Consider the following 16,571-nt stretch of genomic DNA (forward strand, 5'->3'; position numbering starts at 1 on the left):
CATAAGAGGATTTCGGGGAGATCCCAAGGACCAGATTGTTGCAAAAATATTTAAGCATGATTTATATAATATTATGCCAATAAAATATTGGAAGATGGAAGGATGAATAGTAAAGCACCCAAGATCCGGATTGCTTTACTTGCATATATATAAATTATTTTAAAAATGTTATGATATGATTTTAAGCAGAAAAAACTTGAATATAAACATAATGATAACTTATTGACATTCAGTAAGGATGAATATACTATAGAAAAATTTGCAAACATATATAAATTATTTTAAAAAATTTTATGATATAATTTTAAGCAGAAAAAACTGGGATATAAACATAATGTTAACTTATTGACATGCAATAAGAATGAATATACTATAGAAAAATTTGCAAACGTTTATTTGAAGTATAAGATACTATACATACTATTAAGAATATAGTTCTGAAAATATGGACTTCAATTTGCTTCAAATTTCTCGCTGTGCCTTACAGAACCTTTGTGAACATCTTGCTCAGACTTGCTGTTCCGTGGAAGGAAAGTTAATGCTGTATTTAGGGCCACTGATGCACTTACTTCTACTGATGTTCCGTCTGTTGCCTGTCGATAAGGTCCATACCGAATGGATATATTTTCCGCAAAATCATAAACACATTTGGTCGCTGTCGTTCTGGCTGATTACCTAATCTGAAGGACTAAATACTGTGTACCCATTACCTGGTAGTTCCATAAGGTACAGTCCTAACCCATGGAAAACCAGCGGTACCTACTGGTCTACCTAGCTATTCAACATAAGGTACTTAGGTAGTTTGGTTCTCTGGGAATATATAGTGCCATTTGGCTGGGAATCCTTCATTCCGTCGATGTCCTTCCACAGCGATAGTCAGCCCCGAATCGTCGTCCGTTGAGAGCGCGAGTTTTTGAGTCTGTGATAGTTCGACCCAGTGCCAAGTGCCAAGGATGTTATTCCTCGCGCCGCGCAAACATCTGTTTGCCACCAACTTGATCATCCTGCTGATGATCTACGTGATGCGCAAGTGCCTGCAGCTCTTCTGCATCATCGAGAACCGCACCGCTCATCCGGCTGAAGAGGAGGAGGAGGTCAAGTTGCCGGAAAAGGAGATCCTCCAGAAGCGCCGCGGCGGCTTCACCATCATCCCAGCTGCCATGCACCAGAGCATGCACGGCTTTGGCTACGGCGAGGGTCACTACCAGATCTTTGTGGAGAAGAAGGAGCGCAACCTACCCACCAAATCGCGCCTCAATGCGGCCACTGCTGAAGTCAAGCTGAATCCCAATTAGTTGGGTCTTCGGGGCCAAAAGAAACCACTGACATCCCATAATGTCAATGACAATGTGCCAATTGAGCCAGCAACAAAATCAAACCCAACTCCCAAACATCCCATTACATCCAAGTCTTCTTCAATAGTCTAAATAATATAATATCTACATGCATGCAACAATCACTTATTTGTACAATCATCAAAGCGCATTATTGGCCATAATAAAAAATTCAAAACAAGATAAAATGCTATAGTCGAGTTCCCCGACTATATCCGTCAGATACCAGTTACTGCTAGTGGAAGTGCAAACGAGAAATTTCAAGATTTTCTGGAATTTGGTAGAAATTTGGGAAAAAATTATGAAACGGCAAAAAAAAATTTTGCAAATCTATAGAAATTTACAAGATATATAAGGCGTGACAGTTTTGGGCCTTTTACTCTACGAGTAACGGGTATAATTACAAAAAAATTGAAAACAAAAATTTTTAAAATTTGAATGCAGAACAGACGCACAACACTTTCTTTTAGGAGTTAATAAAATATTTTCCTTGTAGGCAATTTTGATTGATGTGACCATTGTAGGCGAGCTGCAAACTTTTCTGCTTACTTAGTTTTTTACTTAAAGGCAGATTGCTAGAGAAATTGAAACGGATTTCATGCCACTTGAAAAAATATATCCTGCGGAGGAGGCGGCCTCGCTGATCGCGTGGGTGTTGCAGCAACATTAAATGGCGCCAAATTTATCACAAAGTAGCAGAACGCCCATGTAGCAGGTCAGGATGGGGGTTGGGAATGGCTGGAGCTGGAGATGGAACTCGAGATGGAGCTGGAAGATGGGCCTGAGTGGCAGCGGCAACAACAATGTCTGGCAATATGCTGAAGTCATTTGCAAATACTCTTGCCAAAAGGGGCGTAAGTAAGGTATATGGATTAATGTGGCCTAGATTATTGAATTAATTTAATGTGGTGGTGCATTTAAATAATAAGCACACTTAACCAAAAATTAGTTGTTGATAATTCATGTTCGTTATTAAGCTTAATTAAATATTATAATGCACGCTGTAGCACTCGCATTTATTATTGACGCCATTTATTAAGTTGATTGGCATTAAGCGTATGTTAATAGGGTTATTCGTTAATAGTGCAACCAGGTTTGGTTAAATTTTCAATTTATTGGCCGTTAAAGTTCGCTAAGTGTTCTGTCACTCTACGGTAATAATATAGCTCAGCATTACCCAAATCCCTAAAACTTGTGTAGGGTTTCTAATCCCCCCTTTGTCAGGGCATTTCCAGGTCGCCACTAACGGTGGCCCACTTCCATTGTTCGGCATTGGCCAAGATAAGGACGACGGAGATGGCAGGACTCGGCTCGAGCGCAGCAATTGTTAGCAAATCTATCATCATCATCTGGCTAAGCACGTGTCTGTAATGCGTGTGTGTGCCTGTCTCTTTCTCCCGATTATCGCCCTCTCTCTCTCTTCCACTTGTAGCCGTCTCTGTCGCTGCTAAGCTGCTTGTAGAAGCAGAGACAATGTGTGAGCGTGCAACATTCTCTGCATTGCATTATAAATGAAGGAAAATTTTTAAGTTGTAAGCTGCATCATCAGCGCTCGAGCTGCATATAAATTATCCCGCCAAATAAAGCATCCATCCACATCCACATCCACATTCACCCACCACCCACCAGCCACACGACATTATAGTCGTGATTGTTATTGCTGTAATTCTAATTCCATAACTATGTGGCTCTGGGCATTATCCATACGCCATGTGGTGTCGCCCACACGCCGTGTGGAACGTGCGCTCCTCGGCAGCTGTTGATGTGTAAAAATGAAATGTCAGTCGGATAAGCGCCCACAGGCTTCCTGGCCATAATGAGGTGGCTCCGGGAGGATAACCCACCTAACCCATCGACGTCGCTGGACACTTTCCTCACCCCTTTGGCCGCTACGTGCTCCAGTTATTTCTATCTGTGGCTGTGCCCGCATAAAACGTTAAGCTCTGATGTAAATCATGTCGCCATTGTTACTCCCGTAGTTTTGTGCGCTGCTGGACTCATTATAATTAACAATTTATAAAGCGTTAATCCACATACACTCGCACCAAAACTCTTTGGCTCACCAACACAACCATAGCTGCTGAGCACCATTAGAAAATATACCTTTTCATATTCATTCATATATTTAAAAGAATAGCTGTGTACTTATGCATCCACGATGTTTGTATTACCACTTTGAAGTACCTAATCCTTAGGTTAAACCCAAATAAGCAGGAATGAATACAGATCTGTTTTTTTCAAATATTAAAAATTCCTTACTTCCCATTTTTGAAGTGTACAATATCCATTGACGGTAATTTGCCAAGGCAGCCAAAAGAGCATGTTCAGCAACAGCTATAGCAAAATCCAGCCAAACAAACAAGTCAGAGGCGTGGGGTAAAAGGGGGATTGGGATGAGAGTGAGTAAGCAGCTTTCATTGCTGGAATCCCCTCGTTTCCTGCCCTCCATCTCCATCTCCATCCGCGACCCCGTCCTTTCGCCCAACTGCTCCACTGGCACGTCGCGCGCATTAAGAAGATGAGCTGCATTTTTCATGCATGTGAAGTTGAGATTGCAGCTGCTCCTCCTTTCGCTCTACTCCATTCCTTCCTACTCATCGAGCCTTGCTCATTTCGTTTTGGACTGGCTTTTAGCTGCTCCTCGGCATCTGCCACTGCGGATGCCTCCGCATCCTTGCAAGCTCCTTGGGCGACTACACCATCATCTCGCTCATCAGCGTCATTTGTATTAATTGCCCAAGCATTTTGCTCCGCGCAATGATACTCGTACCGAAAATTGGGGACTCTACTGTCATTTTGTTAGCCACAGTTTTCGCGGTTTCCCTTATTATTTCACATGACTTTAAGTGGTGTTTTTTCTAGATTAAAAAAATGTAAAACAGAAGCTTGTTTTAAATATATTGAAAGATGTCGGCGAATAGCAAGCACCCTGGCTCAAACCCCACTCACTTTCGTTGAAAAATACAACCATTCAACTGTTGACAGTTTTTCCGCTGACTTTCCCAACAAATTGCCAATTTAGCAATCTGCCAATAGTTTGGCAGCAACTGGCTCAATACTAGTTAAGCCGCATCGACTTTTATGGACGCTCAATTAGTGGTTCAATCGAGGGAAAAACAGCGCGTTCGATTGAATTTTATTGAGTCTTTAATTGATGCCATACACGCTGGGATTGCACATTTTCCGATGGCCAAACAATAGTAAAAGCGACTGTGGAAATTCCACCGAATTCCTGCACTCACATTGCAAGGATAATTAGCAAACCAAACAGCGGATGGGGAAGTCATGTAAATGATTTGCAAAATGACAGCAAATTGCCGTACTTCCTTCCTTCCCCACTTGAAAATTGCTTGAGGCGGCTGCGGAAAAACAAAGAAACCCATTTCAAAACCGTTCAGCTCTGAATGAGGCAATTAAGCGGCGCTAATGAAGCGGCGACTGCCACAAAATTCGCGTTGCATTTTAAGAGCACCAAAATCCAAATGAAATGCCAACTGCAAATGGACAAATGCAAACAAAAAATTGCGGAATAAACTTTAATCAAATTGCCAAACGAGGCGAGCGAAATAAAAACCGGTAGCCACGGCATAATAAATAAATATTCGATTTTAAATCAACCAAAATGGAGCAAAACAATATGCAACAGAGGCAAGTAAATTAAAATTCGATGAAATTACCAGCGCCAGTAAATACAATAAAAATATATATTTAAATCGGTCTGAAATGCATGTGGGTCTACAGTCGCTTTCAAAGCAATAAAATGTTTGAATTAGTATTCAAAAATTAATATTTGTTCATCAATTAAATACAATAAATATCCTAAATGGTATTTATTCTTCTTGTATCAATCATTTTAAATGGGGGGGCTTAAAAGATCCCCTAGTATTTTGAACACGGCTGTTCATATTTTAAGCGGCTTCCCGAGCCGATATATGTGTGGCCACAAAAAGACACACATAAAAACCAAGCCACAATGGTTTGCGCTCATAAATAAAGTAATTAAATTAAATAAACCTCAAATGAACAGCAGTCAGTCGATATTGCGCTTCAGCAAGAGCCAAAAGACACATGGCATGCCTTACGAATTAAATATTAAAAATCAATTAAGTGACACTAATACCAAGGAGTATTTTAAAATGTGTTCCCCGACTCTTCAGCAAATTTATGTGGCCCTTCGGCTTACTCCACTCACTTGTCGTCGGAGCGGCGCCAAAATCCTGCCACCATAAGCCCATACATGGACATTGCGCATACGCCGTGTGGTCGCTGGTGGTCGGAGGCCAAACCAGAAATGTTTATTACAAGCCACTCAATAAAGTATCGAAGGCCTATAAATTGCGCTGCCGATAATGCGATCACATATAACCGTCGGTTATAGTGCGTAACGACAGTATGCAAACAGCACTTACTGGCTGGCACTGTGTGAGCATTGTGGTGCCAGCTTTCGGCTGGCACTGTCATGTCCGCGTGGAAAGTCGTAACTTTCAACTCGTTACGACTCGCCTCGTTCTGCTGCATGCAAATGGAAGGACGACTGCGAGCAGGACTGCCGTGAGGATTCGTTGTGACTGCGCTGACTTGGCTGGCTCCTGCTGCCAAATGGGTCAGAGTGGCAGTCAGCCAGGCGGCCAAACCGTTTGGCAAGCCCAGTGCATCACTCACTTTGGCACACGTACTCAAGATACACTAGCACAACACTTAATTTATTCCATCATTTTGTTAAATTTATTTTAAACAAACACAATCTTTCTTTTAGAGGGTCTAAATAGGGCTTAAAGTGTTTTAAATTAAACACCTATTGCCGCATATAAAATGGTGTCCGTTTTATTCAGAGTGTACAGCAGCCAAGTATGCAACATGAAAAGCTGGTAGAGAGGGAAATTGTGCGCGCTAAATTCGAAATCAAACACAAAAAATGCAAGTAAATAAAGGCGAACTGTGTGTGTGTGTGTGCGACTGTGTGGAGCCAAAGGCAAATGTGAAGATGCAGGGTCAGGGGTCAGCGGCCAGGGGCACGGGTAGGGGTGGGGGATCAAATGTTGGCTCAAAGAACCGCACATATGAGCACACACCGAGGCGAACCGCTTGGCCAAACATTTGTCCAGCTTACCCAGACCCAAGCCCAGACCCACATCCGTGCCCATCCAATCCCTCCAGCTTGTAGGCACGTACAAATCCGATTTGCGCAATTCAAACAGCGTGAGTTTCGGACGGAATGCATGCGAATTATTTGCTGATATTGCCCGCAGTCGTCACCAGCATCCATCCGCACTGGCATCCCCATCTGCATCCCCATCCGTATCCGCATCCACATCGCCTTCATCATCGGCATCATCATCAGCAGCCGGCAGGCTGGATGGCCATGTTTATTCCTCTTTATGCCCGACTGTCCCTGGGAATGTTTATATAATTTTAATTAATTTTCTGCGGCCAGCTTAAATCTTCATTGCTCTGGAGCAACGTAAACCGCAGACGCGTCTCCCTTAAGCCACCAACTTTGCTTTCATTTTAATTAAAAATGCGTTTTAATGCGATTTCCCTTTCACGCCGTTGCCCTTCGCAAGTTCAAGGCGGAGGTTGCATTCCGATCGGGAAATCACAGAATCACCAGTCGAGTGCCGCAACTGTTGCACTTCTGATGGCCTCAGAAATGGCAAGCAATAAATCGCATAAAGCAGCGCCGGAACATGCCAGCAATTCCATTAAATGTCGAATAAAAATTCAAAACAAAGCTCCTGCACACACAATGCGCAATCAAAATGAACGACAAATGCCCGACACACATTGCAAATATTTTCCGGGCACAATTTCCCCCAGTCCCCACTCCCCAAACAATCTGTGGCACATTCGAGACCCCGAAAGCCACATGGACGAAGATTGAATGCACTTTTTCAGCGCACGCTCGGACAATCTGGGAGTGACGCATGTGGGCCCCATCTTTGTTGCTCCTCTGCATATGATTAACCCGCACAACAAAGTTGAGATACCCCCAGAACATTGTTGACAACTTGGCTGCCGGAGTCGGGAAAAGCCAGGAAAATTTAAGGACTGCAGTGCTTTATGTGGAACATTTTAGTCAGCTTGCCTGCAAAGAAATTAAGTTGCTTGCGAAAATACCAGCAATATGCAGGAACAGATTATGCAGGCCAAGTTTATGAGGCCACACTTGGCAAAAAGTGTTATTCTTGCTGGGTATATATCTGATCATTAACTATATTTAATCAATAATATTCGCATTTGTATTTCTGCTGAACGCCACCATTGCATAGTGGTAAGACATACTTAGTACTAGTTGTATAGATACATTCCCACATTTGGTTGCTAGAAATAGTTCCAAGTGCAGAGGAAAGCGTTCTGAGTGCGGCATTAGCTCTCGTTATTATCGCACAACTTTTATGTTCCGGTCCAGTCCTCCCCGCCTCCTGCAGGACCCAATAAACACATAGTTCCCAGGGTCTGTCCGTGTCATAAATTGCGTGTACGCCATGTGGTACGCTTCAGCAGACAGCGGAAAGATAGCCTTAACCCTCTGCATTTTTTGCGCTGCAGTAGTGCAGCTTATAAAAAAGGACACGAATAACTGGGGGCGGAAAGAAGGGCTTTCGCCGACTGAAGACTAAAGAGCTAACGTGGCATTTGCGGCGAATGAGCATTAAGATTGGCGCATGTAAAATGGTACCGAGTTATGCCAGTTTTGACAAGAATTTGAATGATCCTGCTACATCCATATTCATTCCATCAATCTCTACTCTCCAAATGCAAATCAAAGACAACTGCATTCGTGGCAGCATTTCATTGAAATGCCTTTCTCATTTGCCACATCAATTATACCACATCAAATTGCCATAAAGTGTCTTAAATTTGCCTCGTTTCTTGAGCAAGCTCCACACCTTTTTAATTGCCTTTAAGTGTCTTTACATATTTATTCAAATATGCATGGATCAATTATGCGGTCATAGGTAAAAACCTATTTTTTCAAGATTTTTTTTTACTACAGAGAAGGGAAAATAATTGATTCAAACGAGACTGTTAGGTATTCTTAAACCAGAACCAGTGACCTATCAATGTATATAACTTTATTATCTTATTTTATTGGCACCCGGGCAATGGTGGAACCAAGTTTTAATTGCAAAAACCAACAGAACCTAAGGCAATCGCTGAGTCCCCAGACAAGTCAAGTCAATAAATATTGAACTCGAGGCGGAAGCAAGTTCTGTTGGGAAGTGAGTTTTATGTTGCGTATAATTAGAGTGAGTTCGACCCCAGAGATTAGTGGGGTTTGCTCATTGATCCGGGCGATGGACCATTCTAGTTAATTTTCCCCAACGAAACGGGGGCGTGGCAGCCGCAGAAGGTCGAAGTAATTGAGATTGTAATCGTTACTTATTGTGCGTATTGGTTCACAGCTCGGCATCCACTGTCCGTTTCCCCAACTTTCCCCGTTGGCCCCATTCATTACGCCGGGTGTGAAACTTTTCCGAGCATTAAGTTATTAAGCTGTTTGGCTCTGATGGTCAAGCTGTGTGGCCCGGCTTACATCGCATATTGAAATATGCTGTAAGCAATTAATAACACCACTCCCGCCCATTTCGGGCCACATTTGGGGGCCAGAGATCGAATCGTTGCCATCCGCACTGCCATCCACAGCATCGGTGTGTGCAAGTAAGCGTTTTCAATGCCATGGCACGTAATAATCACAATGAATTGCACTTGAACAGTCCAAACAGTCGACCCTGGCTGTGCGCCTGAGAGTATGCAGCATTCCGTGGCATTAGCAATGGAGTTGAGCGCTTGGCTATTTCCTAGCCAAAAGTGAGAACATCTTAGTAAGCTGAACAACAGTTGTATTTTATATAGATTTATATACTATATTTCCATATATTTTTATGTGATTTGTCCTTGTTAGGCTATTAGCTTCAAGACAGTTGGGCAGTTGTTTCTTGTTGCGGCTTTTACCTATTGTCAACAGTTCTGATTAGAAGTGGGCTGATTCAGGGGGCGTTTAGAGGGCGTGGCTTAGCCCCCTTTCGCCATGAGCCGTGTCGTGAGGAACGTTTTTCAATATCAGACAAATAGACAACGAATTACATTGTAAGTAGCTCACGTGCCCTGGATTATGCGTGATATGCCTGGAAATTACTTCATTAGCAGCCGCAAATGGCGCTCTGCATTCTAAACAAGTGTGCAAAAAGTGGGGCGAAATAGGGGAACGGAAAATAATCGGGGAAAGGGGAAATACGCACACAGACACAGGGATTGCCACTTTTTATGCAAAGCAGCAGAGCAAAAAATTGCCAAACACAGAGGTCACACAATACAAAAGGAAAACAATACGAGAAAAACTAGAATGGAGAGGCGGTGTGAGGGGGCGTGTCACTTAAATGGCATTTGAAATGCGCTTGATAATCAATAATTTGAGGCGATAATTGTGTGCGTGTTTCGGTTTTATTTAACCAACTGTGTGAACATGTTATTGATAATCAGCCAAAGATATTTAAGGTTATACACGTACTGATTTTCCCTTTGAAATTAAAAACTTACGCAAGCTAACAGCAGAGGCACTCAAGTTATGGAAATATAATAATAATTGTGCCAGACCCATCAGTTTTACAATGAGATAAAGTCAAACGACACCTTCAAATGAGCCATTTCAAACGCAAACTGCAATCATTAATTTAAACTTAATGTTGCTCTGCTCCGACAGTTGGGTTTCGTTTTTCCATAAAGTTTGTCACGACCAACGGCCACAAAATTAAATCAAAAGGCAGCCGGAGTTATTTTCCTCGTTTTTTATTTTTGCAGTTTTATCCGGTCAATTTACGCTGGAAAAATTGCACACGGCCAGCAGGAAAATATTGAAGATAATTTGCGGCTTTTGATTGTGCATTGGATTTGCGCAAATTAACTCAATTCATGGCCGCTCACATTGCAATTTAATTAACTGAACCAAAACCGAATGAACCTTTAACAGGACCCGGCTTTAATTAATTTGCATGGAAGAGATTGCCCAAGTTGAAGAAGAAACTTTGCAGAAACAAAAACTTTCCACACGCACACCCATCCTCTTGATGTGGAAGAGAAATTAATAAGCTGCCTGCCATTTCGTATGCCACGAACACTGCAAATCTATGTAAATGCGCCGCATGTGGCGTATACTTAATGTGGCTGACATGCAATGTTCGGCACTAGAAGAAGCAGCTGCAAGAACATTTATAACATTGTGTTAATGCGACTTATGTGACAGACCAGTTAATTACTGCGTACCGAAAACACTGCTTGACTGCTCGCACAATGCCACCGAGTTTCCCCCAATTTTCCGCTTACATTTCCCATTTTCCGCACCCGCTGGGCGCCCTAACTGGAAATGCTTTTTAATGGGATCGCTCTAGATGTTTACTTTGACAAATGTTTCGCTGCGATGTGTTTGCCCAGCTCTTTCTTGGGCAGATATGCTCGTATATAATTAAATCCAGCACTTGAAGCGAGCTAAAAATATTTATGAAATGCTCGTGGCGCAACTTTACTTAACTTAAGTGGCGGACAGTATTTATCCTGACGAGCATTGTTTATGGAATTTCAGTAGCCTTTTTCAGAGAATTCCAGTAGCTGCTGGCCTAATGAGTGACCCCTGGGGTGTCCTGGCCTTCCAATTATAATGCTTAGAACCTGATCTACTGCCTGAACTTTGACCTTACGAGCAGGCTTAGCCGCAGCTTTCTATAAATCATCGTTTCGGTCTTTCTGCTGAGACGAGGTCTGCCAGAGATGGCAGAAACAGTAACCAAAACACTTGTAACTATGTAATTTAAAACGACAACGCACGGTCTTGCTCCAAAGACACCCAGCCATAAGGAATGACAACAGCTTTAAAGCAACAAAAAATAGGAAGGAAAATGGAAGTCCTAACAGTAACAACAAACAAATTCAGGCAAAAGGCCAAATCCTGCCGCCGGTCAGCAGTCAGCAGGGAGCAGGCGGGAAATGGAGAAAGGAAAGGCCCGGGACAGGACAGGAATTCCTGGGACAGACCTCGGCGCTACGGGCGCTAAACTCGAGCATAATCACATAATAAACATTTGCCATGCCAGCCCCAAAAAAGGGACAGTCGGAGGTTTTCATTAGAGCGGGAAAGCAGCGGAAATGGAAACGCAAACCGAAACCGACATGATAATAAATATGTGGGGCAAAGTGTAAAAAATAAAAAGGCGACAGGCGAATTCAAGATAAACAAAAGCGCAAACAGACAAATATGCATACGTGCACTGCAAAAAATGAAACGCTCACACTTAAAGGCCATCAAATTGAAGTTTCGAAATGGATATTGTGTTTCAAGTGCAAATGTTTCCCAAAGCCAGCATTTCTGAAGCTTATAAGTATACCTACATATATAGCATAAGGAATGTATTTCTTTCAGTGCTTTTTAGGCAAACGCACACACGCATGTAAGCAGCCTCGAAATGAGATCTACTTAATGTTCGAAATTAAGCGCGCCTGAATGGTTGGATTTCCAAGGCCAGACAGGACTGTCAACCAGTCAGCCAAACATCCAGTCCTCCAGCTTGGGCTTTGCTCTATTTTCCAGGCATTTTCACTGATTTTTTTACGCTTAATTTCCGAGCCTCCCCAGGCAGCTTGTGGTTTTATGTGCGCTATTATTTTTAATTTCTTTCATATTTTCCGCAGTCGTTTTGTGGTTTAAGGACATGCGTAGCCTCCCATTTATGGCAAAAGTTTGTGATTGTTTTGGGAATTAAACTCTAGGCATTCAATTTGATTTAAAGCCTGCACCACTAGGCGTATGATGAATGTGGCCCACAGCGGCCCACGCAATTTCTTCAGGCAAAAGTCAATAAGTTGGCAGGCATAAATTGTGGAAAAGTTTGTCGACTGGGCAGCCGTAAGTCAAAAGTTGTCTTATCCAAATGAAATATGGGCCACGTCCTGCTCATTTGACTAATTGCAGCTTCCCTTCGAATCAGATCTTATCCCGGGACAAGTCCTCCTCCTTTGAGTCGTTCCTTTCGCTGGCAGTTAGTTGGCAAACGTTGTCCGGGAAATGCAATCCGGACCCGTGTCGGGGAGACTGCCCCGCCGTTTTAGGCCAGCCTCTCAGTTGTTGCCTGCAAATCTGCGAAACGTTGCCATGTTATCCTTGAATCGCCTTTTGCTGCCAAAAATGCTTTTCGTGCCAAAGAGGAAGGAGGAGCAGCTGGCAGGGGCAGCTGGCAAAAACAAAAGCTGGGAAATTCGTTTATCGCGCCGCAAAATTGTTTTCCTTTTTGTATACACAACACATAATATATATTTTAGTTAGTTTGCACTCTCTATTTCCCAGCCGCTTTTGTCTGCTTTTAAAGTGTTATAAGCAAACGAAAAGTGCAAAAGTTCAGAAAACCGAAATTATATTGCACTGTCAGTTAGCAAAAAGTTTATTTGTTGTCATTTAAATTGCCTTTATAATAATATTCAATTGAACACTCCACGAAAAGGTAGTTAAAAATGAATGGCTGAATTGCATATTTTATAAATGCATATTGAAATATGCAGTATACCCAGAAGGAAATATTAGCACTTAACATTTTTTGTGTATTTTCTGTTTATCTTCTCAGATAGTTTCAAGATTTCGGAATACCTTTATTTTATAGCGCTCCATGGCGAGAGTATAAGAAAATTGAGTTTGGCTTAAATTATGCCTGGTCCTGGCGCCCCAGACCGAGTAAAACGGAGGCTAAGGCCACGCCCTAACGCCCCCTTAGCGACTGCAGCAAACAGTTTCACTTTTGATGGGCCAAAAACAGCAGCAGCAGCAGCAGCCAGAACAGAACAGAACAGAGCAGTACAGCAGCCAAAAGTCATTTTAGCCGCCTCTTTTTGGCCCTCTCACCCGCCTCTGTAATTTATGAGTTTGCGCCTCAAGTTGTGGGCCACACGTAGCCGTAACATTCTCATGCCGGAGTCAGGAGTCAGGAGGCAGGAGTCCGTAGTCCAAAATCCGTAGAAAGAGTAAAAGTCCGGAATCGAAAACATGGAGTGCAGCAGCCACTGCAGCACCGTCGGCTTATCGCCATTGTCTCGGCCAACCTTGATGTGGTTTTTCCCCTTTCAGCTGCTGCGCTGTCTGCCAGTTTATGAAAACTGCAGCGGCAAATGTTTGGCTCTTCCTCGCTCTCGAGGGAACCCCCACCTGCAGGCCGATGGCCAGGAGTGCCACCCAGGAGTGCAATGTCCTTGTTTATGCGGCGACACTCGCTGTCCGTTCGGCAGTTGTTGCCGCACTAGGAGCTGCAGCTCCTGCGGCGCTTGATTGAATTGTGTCCTTGTCATTGCATGTCCACCGTTGCCAAACAGCAGGATCATGCAGCATGCAGCATGCAGCGTGCAGAAGGTTCAGGAGCAGAGGTGAAAAGGTGAAAAGCAACAGCAGGAGGGGTCGCCCAAAGTTTAATTAACTTTTTCAGCACCATTTCTAAACGTGTTCTCGCGGCTGCCGTCATTTTTAAGCCCCGAGGGGTAATTCAATTTAAATGCTCAGGCTTTGCAAAGAGTGCAAGACAAGTTTAAAATTCAAGTATAATTCCAGCGAATCCAGTATACCCTTTTATTTGAACAAAATCACCCGAACCCATGGATTACAACATGTTTTCGATTTGTTAAACAAACTAACGATTCAACGCCTTTGCCTTCCCCCAACGAATGATTAATCGTGAGTAAATATTCAACTCTATTAGGGAACTTTCTCGAGCAAACCTCTGCTTAACCCCATCACATTTGGGCAACCCTTAGCCCACACAATCCCCCATAAGCTGCCGTGTTCTTTTGGCCTACTGTCAAGTGACTTCAAATGGCAGCAGCGGCTTTTGACAGCTGCAAGCTCGGAGCTCCAGCAGTATTACAACTGACAGCTGGCGTCTGATGCGGTTTATGTTAAAAGGCGCCCCACTCAGCCATTCGCCAGCCAGCCCACACATGTGCGCACTCACGCCGCGAATTTATGTTTATGTTAACAAAGTCGAGCTATTCAAGTGGCAAGCCAAAACAAGACAGTCCCGATTGGGCTAAAACCACACACCAGCCAAAAACCCCTCACCTATCCATGTAACCAGCAGCCACCAGCTCCATCCACCTGCCCTCAGATGAGATGCAGTCATGTGCACAATGCCGAAAACATTGTAACCGAACGCGCGGTTCAGAGATAACAGCGACAACTGCCGCTCCTTGATGACGACGGCGATGGCTGAACACTGAGAAAACAGGGCTTCTGAAAATATTCAACACAAAATCACACAATCAATAAATATATATTACTTATTTACAAAAAGTTCACTGTAGGTGAAGACACGAATTCTTCAGGATCGGATTATGTTTATACATAAATTCTTCTTTAGAACTGGAAGTACTCTCAGCTGTCTCAGTTAATTATTATTTTCGTTCGTTTTCTGACAGCTCACTAAATCGAATAGATAAAACACTAGAGCCAAGTACAACTGAAATACCAAACCACTTATTCTGTCTTCGGCGGGGTCTCTTGGTTCTCTGGAGCCTCCTCCTCGCCACCGACACTCCCGACCTGGCTGCCACGGGTTTTTCTTTTGCCAGCCTCTGCGGCGTATTCCCCAAATGTGAGATTTATGTCGTACGGAGTGCGCCGGAAGATGTTCGGAGGGGTGTAGTTGCTCTGGATGGGCCAGAAGAGCCCGTCCTCGTCGGGAGCGAAGGGCACCCGACCGTAGAGCCCGGTGAACTCTCGCAACTCGTAGTAGAATCGCGTGGAGGCCAAAACCAGTTCGATGCGCTGGATCTCGGGCAGATGCTTTCGGAACACCTCCACCGGCAAGTGGTCGCTGAGGATTGAGCTCTTGGACTTGGACTTGAGCAAGTCCTCGTCGAAATCGCTTCCTCGCGTGGAGGATGCATCCACATCCACCTGCTGACCATCCGAGAGCAGCCGGCAGATAGTCAGCAGCTTGTCCTTGATGATCAAGTGCTGCTTTCCCATGAGATACTCATCGGTGGGCGTGGAGGTGGGGAACTTCTCGTTCAAAAAGACGGAAGGGATGCGGCGATACATGAGCTCCTTTGTATAGAGCTCCTGCACGTGATCCTCGATCTGGAAGACGCGGTTCATCAACCAGAAGTTCTCACAACAGTCGGCCAGAGCCCGTGTAAAGCATCCGATCATGTCCTCGGAGGACTCCAGCATCAGCATGCTGTATTCGCCCATGTGGAGGTACAATCCGCACATGGGATCCGGCGTGATGGCCAGAGCCAAGCACTGCTTATGCAGCTCCTGCAGGCGCGCGCTGAAGACAGCAAAGAAATCCTTGGGCTGATCGGGTGCTTGGGTGTCTATTTCCAGTTCCTCCTCTTCGACAAACTGTTCTTCTATATCACCTTCACTGAAACGGAACAGATGGGTGACCACTTCTCCAGTTTCCGTCACAGGTTCATCCGGCGCAGGAATGGGCGCTGGATCCGCCATCGTGGCCATGTGCGATTCCGTGTCATCCAAGAGCACATTCTCCATGAACTGTGTGGGCTCCGCTTCAGCTGGTTCAGGCTCCGCCTGCTCCACCACCACATCGACGGGCAACTCCTCTGCAGACGCCACTGGCGTCAAGTGGCAGTTCTTGGCCAGGATGAAAATGCGCTGATAGAACACCGAGGTGTCCATGTCCGCCAGCTCCATGTCCACGTACTCCACCAGCGACTTGCGCACCTGGAAGGTGATGGGCCTCTTCAAATTGAAGATGGTGTGCCGGGTCATTCGGGTCGACCGCGACTGCCGCTGGCGCGCGGCGACGGAGGCTTGCCTGGGATTGATCCGGTGGAAGGACATCTTGGCAAGGTGTGACTGCTTCTTTCGGGGGTCGAGAGCACACTTCCAGGGTCACCGGGGTCTACCAGGAATATCGATAAAGCTGTTGCGAGCGGACTTTGTTTCTGGAATTTTGATGTTGTCTAGCAACTAAGCGGTTGCTTAGACTGTTGTCGCTTTGGTTGCTCTGGAACCAATGGAGGAAATCAATAAGTAAATAAATTGAATCAAGGAACTGCAACTGATTTAAGTCACACTTACTTACTGTCTCCCTCTGGTATTTTTAACATTTTAAGAACGTTTCCCTTACACATTTCGGAAAATGAATGATTTCCCAGATTATGCATTTACAAAAATTATGTAAACTACGATTTCAGCACATTTTTTCTCAGTGCCGACTCATACACAACACACTTGCTTGT

At 44.2% G+C, this 16,571-nt stretch overlaps 2 protein-coding genes across 2 annotated transcripts; one reads left to right on the forward strand and one right to left on the reverse strand.

Moving 5' to 3' along the window:
- Positions 1–802: 802 nt before the first annotated feature.
- Positions 803–1,522, forward strand: LOC6546479. The gene has a single exon (XM_001971212.3). The coding sequence runs from the start codon at positions 954–956 to the stop codon at positions 1,293–1,295; it is 342 nt and encodes a 113-aa protein (XP_001971248.1). The 5' UTR covers positions 803–953; the 3' UTR covers positions 1,296–1,522.
- A 13,094-nt stretch (positions 1,523–14,616) lies between these two features.
- Positions 14,617–16,336, reverse strand: LOC6546480. Its single transcript, XM_001971213.3, has one exon. The coding sequence runs from the start codon at positions 16,168–16,170 to the stop codon at positions 14,836–14,838; it is 1,335 nt and encodes a 444-aa protein (XP_001971249.1). The 5' UTR covers positions 16,171–16,336; the 3' UTR covers positions 14,617–14,835.
- Between the last annotated feature and the right edge of the window lie 235 nt (positions 16,337–16,571).

Source organism: Drosophila erecta, unplaced genomic scaffold, assembly GCF_003286155.1.
Source record: "Drosophila erecta strain 14021-0224.00,06,07 unplaced genomic scaffold, DereRS2 tig00000021-arrow-pilon, whole genome shotgun sequence".
Lineage (NCBI taxonomy): Eukaryota > Metazoa > Arthropoda > Insecta > Diptera > Drosophilidae > Drosophila > Drosophila erecta.

Excerpts from the sequence above, each read along its gene's own strand:
- LOC6546479 (XM_001971212.3), top strand. The coding sequence starts at position 954 with ATGTTATTCCTCGCGCCGCGCAAACATCTGTTTGCCACCAACTTGATC.
- LOC6546480 (XM_001971213.3), bottom strand. The coding sequence starts at position 16,170 with ATGTCCTTCCACCGGATCAATCCCAGGCAAGCCTCCGTCGCCGCGCGC.